Source organism: Denticeps clupeoides, unplaced genomic scaffold, assembly GCF_900700375.1.
Source record: "Denticeps clupeoides unplaced genomic scaffold, fDenClu1.1, whole genome shotgun sequence".
Classification (NCBI taxonomy): domain Eukaryota; kingdom Metazoa; phylum Chordata; class Actinopteri; order Clupeiformes; family Denticipitidae; genus Denticeps; species Denticeps clupeoides.
The window spans coordinates 91,403-97,660 of record NW_021629738.1 but is presented as its reverse complement, the minus strand read 5'-3'; the positions used below and the strand labels follow the sequence as shown (position 1 = coordinate 97,660).

The window sequence follows — 6,258 nt, the reverse complement described above, 5'->3', positions numbered from 1 at the left end:
CGTGCCGGCGTTTATATATATATATAGACGGTGAGCGAGTGTCCATGCTTGGGGTGAGGGAGCAGAGGGAAGGAGGGCGGGGCAGGCAGCAAACCGGAGGACTGGTGGAACAGTGGTCCCATCCCGGTGCGTTTCCACCACGCATCTGGAACCATGAAGGTGGAAAAACAAGCCCAAGCGCTAAAGAACGACAGGAGGGAGGGCTTTTCAAACTCGTTTAAACTTTATGTTCTCCAGATCTGCACAGACACAACAAACACAAACCAGCGGCTTCGGCGTCATTACATGTGGGAAAGCAGCAGAGGTCCCACATTTACACCGTGGGACGGCAATACAACAATGTCACACAAACACAAGGAATGAAGAAATAAATAACAGTTTCATAATTCATAAAAGCTTATACCAGAGTGAGAAGATGGTGAGGTTTTTACATGGCATGCCAGCTACCCGGCCCACCATATTGCAAAGTATCTGGGAGGGTTTTGAATTGCTGTTAAGGGATAAAGTGAATGTGAGAAGATTTTTTTTTTTTTTTTTTTAAATCATACATGATCCATTACATGACACATACAGTGTAGGTTCGTTAAATTACACTTCCAAGTCTTTTCTAATCTTGAATTTTTTTTTTGCAAGAGAACCATATTGTTTATTCAACGGCAAATCCTTCAAAGGAAATCCTGATTCGTTTCAATCAATAAATCTGATTACATTCTCAGTCCCTGCACAACAGTCTCCTCCTCTTCTACGTTTGGTCTTTACTGCAGACATTCAAGTTCAACGTCTGATCAAAACATTTTTTAAAAGCGATGCACTAATAACGGAAGCTTTTTTTGTTTTTCTAGCTAAATGTATTACAAAGGAAGTATTATTCGGGCCAAATGTGCAAAGGCAGAGAGGAAGACCCTGAAGTGCCCTTAAAAATGTACGAGTCTTTGCATCAGGCTTTGCCCTTCAACTAAGCTCCCATGATGCAATGTCCTAATAGCGCAGCGCAGAGCAACCAATGAAGAGGCTGCATGAAGTGAATTAAAGCTACTACCAGACATGGAAGTGAAAGCTTCGTCCGCTAACAGCGGCTATAAACCGCCTTCAGGCGGCTAGCTTTGGTTCCTGTCGTAGCGACATTCGGTCTTGTGTGTCAAGCCCTAGTCTACGACGGACCGTGGCCGGCAAGTGCAAATTTACAAAATGCGAGACACTTTTACAATCATCGAAAACAAATTTACCACACGTGACGTTTCGTTGGGAATCGTTTTGGTGTTTCCTGTTGTAATTGTATGCTCAGGGTGAACAAACATAGCCTTTTCCCCAGATCGGTCCTCTTTTCAAGACCAGGAAGTCGCGTCCAGCCGGGTTTTTCGCTTGCCTAATTGGTCATGTGCCAGGGGAGAGCACACATTTGCATTTTATACAATAAACTTTCCTACCTAAGGCGCCCTCTTTTTTTCACAAGCTTGAATCTGGTCACCCTAGATTCCACAAAATCTCCGGTTTATCGTTAACTGCCCTTTCCATCTGATTTGCGTGTTTATTAATCGTTTTATTGCGCTGGCTAAAATGTTTCACTTTTTGCAAGTAGGATTTGCACTTCTCAGCCTCTGTAATGATGTGGTAACTCTCCACAAGACAATTAACAAGCCATGCTAGAGGATTATTCAGTTTTTTTTAAAGTGCAGAACATGCAACATGGGGAAATGCAATGCTTTACGAAATTGGGCGTGTTAATCACGTTCGGCCCATTGTGTGGAACTGGAACCAGATCCTCCTACTAGTACTCGGCATCAGGCCCAGCATCAGCCAGGTTTTAGTATTTAAAGCATTTCTGCGCTGGTCACTTGGGGTCTAGCATGGATCTGTGTGGCATGAAATATAGCATTTTAAGATTACTAATAAATAAAACGTGGTCTGAATTAAAACGCGTACGTCGTTCCTCCTTCAGAAGGCGCAGCGTTTTTAAAACAGTAAAATATAACGGCGCAAGTTCTGTGCGGCTTTGACCGGACACTGCTGTACCAGCCAGGACAGTCTAGCTGAGCATCTTGTGACGGTCGAAGACGGTCTTGCGCTGCTCCTGGACCTGCTTTTTCCACCTCTGCTGCGCTCCCTCCACCCTCTCCAGCACCGTGTTGGCCCTGGGCTGGCCTCCTTCCGCTGGGGGGCGGGTGTCCTGGACCACAGGGGCAGACGGGGGAAAAAAGGAAAGCTGAATTGCGGAGCCCACGGCGGATCTGAAAGGGTTTTCTGGCAGCACGATTCGGTGTGTGCGTGTACCTCGGCGTCATCTTCGTTGTGCAGACGCTGTATGTACGGGTCGTGTTTACGCATTAGCGGGTCCACCAGCAGAAGGAACAGCATGTACAGAAACAGCGTGCCAACCACTGACAAGTAGATTATGATAGTCACCTACAGGGCAAAAGGAACATTTTTAGGACCGTGAACATGTTTCAAATGCCGTTTTTTCTACTGCGGCTAAACAGTGGGTTTTTAGAACGGGCTGGATTGGCCCTTTATTAAGCATTTCTTACTTTTTTTCTTCATTTTGCACCTTAAATGTTAAGAGATAATTGCTAAGTGTTCATTGTGACTTTAGACTTTCTGTCTTAACTAAGGGGACTATGATCAGAGGAAGGTTAAGTTTAAAATAAAAATGTTCAAATGTAATTTTTTTCCCCTGGTACTTATTTTAAATGAGTCATAAAAATATCAATAATTATCGATATGGACTGATTTGAAACACTGATATTGTGATCCAGTTTTCAGCCGTATCACCCACCCCTATCCTGTAAACCTGAAATCTCACCGAGAACGTCACATAAACGCACTGAGGCGAGTAAAAGAAACCACACCTTGATTGTGTTGCTGCTGCGCTCCTCGTATTTACATTCGCAGAGCAGGCAGTAGGCTTCCACATCATGTCCGGGTACAGGCATCGGCTCCACCACATGCAGACAGGTGCTGAAGACCAGGAAAAAGGGAGGTCCATCCAAAAAACTGTGCAAACTTCACCTGCTCTTACTGCGTTGAATAAGCACCGGGAGATCTGAGCAGGAAATTGACAGGATGAGGAAGCACTCACCAGTCCTTCTGGGACACGTTCCTGCTGTTATAGATATGTCCACTGATGTTCCTGTATGGCGGGCAGATGCACTTACAACGCACATCCTCAAAGCTCTGAAACAGAAGAAACCACACACAGGTACAATGCACAGCGAAGTATGACAATGTTCGAAATTCAAAAAATGTGATATTACAGAACACTTTTATAAGTAACAGGATCAAATGACGGCAGATGAGACACAGCGAGGTAGCGGTGGCATGTCCTATGCCTTCCTAAGTCTCCCTGAAGCACCGTCTGATTTCATAGACTGTGTTCCCCTAGCCAGATGGATTTAACATTTCATTTATAGAACTGTTCATACTCTTTTAGGAACACAAACAAATATAATAAAAGCAAAAAGAAGGTATTTATAAGCAAGATTATAAAAATATATTTTGAACATTGTTTCGGTGTCTGTAGCTTTAAATCCTAATAAGGAGGAGGGAGGCGGGACGAGGAGAGCGATCGAGGGGACATTCGCGGGACCCCTCAACTTCATTCACCAACCACAATGTTTGGTGCATACAGGAATAGTAAAATGAACCAACTGGTCCTTTAGAGTCACCGAGCAACTGCAATGCTTTACACGTTTTGAAGACATGACGGTCGGTGGAGATGTTTTTGGGCAGGGGTGGGAAATTCTCTGGGTGGAAAAAGCATGAGAAATTGGAGGTAAACTTTCCCCTTATGTCATAAGGGGACAAATTCCAGATCAAACCAAAGAATGACCAAAGCACACTTTACACCTATCGCCATTTCTAGCCACTGCAGGACCATAGACAGGCTGAGGGCATTTGTAATAATGTTAAATAATCTAAGTCACATTTTCATGTCAATGGACCTTGAAAACTACCAGAACCGTAACAGTGATGATGATTATGGTGGTGGTTTACCTTGTCGGCGTGAGTAATGGACAGGACCTCGAAGAAGATTAAGAGCAGCAGGGCAGCCATCGGAGCCCGGAGTGTCTGTAATGCACCTGGCGACATGATCCAAACCCTGCACACACAAACGTGAGCTTTAACCGCGTTTCAAAGCACCTTGAATAAACATCACGAAACTCAGCACGGCATTTGGAAGGAACAAGACCAGTGATTTACAACGCCGCTTACATTATAACATTTGTGTGTATTTATACACTGTACACGGGACGCTGTAAGCGTGTTATGCTAACGGAAGTAGCTCATTTACTTCCTCTTTCACCGTTTTTCGTCACACGTTCTCTTCACGGCCACATGCCTCGCACGTTTCGCCCACGAACCGCCGCCTACCTGCACGATGCCGGCAAAGCACGACTCGACGGCAGACGTTTGTCGGCACGTACAGAATTTGGTGTTGATGAACTTCACGGGTTTCTTCTCGTCGTCGTGCGGAAGAGCGGCGCCGCGCCATCTCTGGCTCCACTGCGCCCCCCCGCCGGTCTGGAGCCAAACCAGAGGCGCCGTTTCAACAGTTCTTTATTAATGCACTTTATCGCCTCAGAGCCAAATATTTTATTATGAGGGGCCGTTTAGGAAATATTTCAGACTTTTGTTACAAAAACACATGTGAAACTCATACTCATTTACATATGAAACTGACAAGCACACATTTATACTACTGAAAACTCTCACACACGTATATGAAACACTCACACAAATCCACGTGAAATGGACACGGATACACACACATACAGTACAGGCCAAAAGTTTGGACACACCTTCTCATTCAATGTGTTTTCTTTATTTTCTTGTGCATGTGTAAGTGTTACATTTGTCTGAAATTCTTTTTGAATAAGCGGGATTTCACCTGCTTCTTAAAGGTGGTGGTAGACTCGGCTAGTCGTGTGGAGGAGGGCAGGTTGTTCCACCAGCCAGGGACAACAACGGAGAACAGAGTCGATTGGAATCGGAGACCCCGTGAAGAGGGAATTTTCAGTCTCATTTCATTTGCCGATCTGAGAGAGCGTACAGGAGTGTAGCTAGTATTGTATTGATATAGGATGCAGTTCCACTCAATGCGAGCAGCTACCGGGAGCCAGTGGAGGGAGGTGAGAAGAGGCGTAACATGGGTGTATTTTGGCTGATTGAAGATCTGCCATATTTTGGATCATCTGGAGGGGTTTTATGGTGACCGCAGAGGCTCCAGCCAGGAGAGAGTTACAATAATCGAGTTTCGAGATGACCGTTGCCTGGACGAGGAGCTGCGTAGCCTGTTGCGAGAGAAAAGGCCGAATCTTGCGAATGTTGTAGAGAGTGAACCTCAGGATCTGGAGATCGCAGCAACGTGATGGTTCAGAGTTATGGTCCACTTTGGTCATTCTGCTTCACCATTCAGAGAGCGGCAGCTCAGGCGGCCGGATCTGGAATTTGTCCCCTTATGACGTCATAAGGGGAATTTATTTTTTAAAAACGCCAACACGACTTCCTGTCTGTGCCAAACATTATGTTTGGTAAATGGTGTTGATGATGATATTCTGCCTCTTATTAGCATTTAAAACTACAGACACCAAAACGGCGCGTCCTGTCGAAATCTCATTGTGGGACTGGATCAAAGTGGCTGTAATTCTGGACCACAACTGAATTTCGGAATGAAACTTCAGATACAGTATAAGACAGATATAAAAGCAAAATAATAATAATAATAATATCACCTTTAAAAAGTTTCAAATGTTATGAGGCTGGAAGTGTTATGGACGTCTGGAGTAAAATATTGCAGAGCTGCATAAAGGAACATAGATCTATTAAAGGGCCAGTGCATTGGCTGGCTTTTGCAATCACCATAGATGAAACGTTGCATTTTGTGTCTGTCAGCAGGAACAGCCTGTGACAAACACACACACACACACACACAAAAAAGCAGAACTTCATAACCACATCACACCAGATGTGCATCAGAGAGATCAACAGATATTCCTTTTTGAATTTTTTTTTTTTTACTTTAAAAGGTAAAACTTAGCCTGAGGTCAGGTTTCATCTGTAATTTAGAAAAAGACCCTTCATATTTCAGTGATCTAGATATCTCCCTCCCTCTGTTGCCTTTCTGTAATTGTGTAGGGAACTCTCTGGTACTTTCTGTCCATTCTTTTCTATGGCCAAACAGTTCCCTCTCGCTGGATGGTTAGTTCTCCATTTCCCCTGTCTATTTAATCATGAGTAAAGAAAAATAAAAGTGGCACTTCT

The 6,258-nt window shown here is 44.3% G+C and overlaps 1 protein-coding gene across 1 annotated transcript; it reads right to left on the bottom strand.

Moving 5' to 3' along the window:
• Positions 1-1,482: 1,482 nt before the first annotated feature.
• LOC114773146 (putative protein 2) lies at positions 1,483-4,492 on the bottom strand. Its single transcript, XM_028965681.1, has 6 exons — positions 4,369-4,492; positions 3,991-4,096; positions 3,077-3,171; positions 2,847-2,955; positions 2,272-2,403; positions 1,483-2,167 (listed from the first exon to the last, which is right to left on the bottom strand). Exons 2-6 carry the CDS (start codon positions 4,084-4,086, stop codon positions 2,027-2,029), a joined length of 573 nt encoding a protein of 190 aa, XP_028821514.1. The 5' UTR covers positions 4,087-4,096; positions 4,369-4,492; the 3' UTR covers positions 1,483-2,026.
• Positions 4,493-6,258: the final 1,766 nt, after the last annotated feature.

Coding starts and splice junctions, on each gene's coding strand:
- LOC114773146 (XM_028965681.1), bottom strand. CDS start 4,086: ATGTCGCCAGGTGCATTACAGACACTCCGGGCTCCGATGGCTGCCCTG. Junction 2,404..2,846: donor GCAGCAGCAACACAATCAAG/GTGTGGTTTCTT, acceptor TTTGCCCTGTAG/GTGACTATCATAATCTACTT. Junction 2,168..2,271: donor ACAACGAAGATGACGCCGAG/GTACACGCACAC, acceptor CCTGTGGTCCAG/GACACCCGCCCCCCAGCGGA.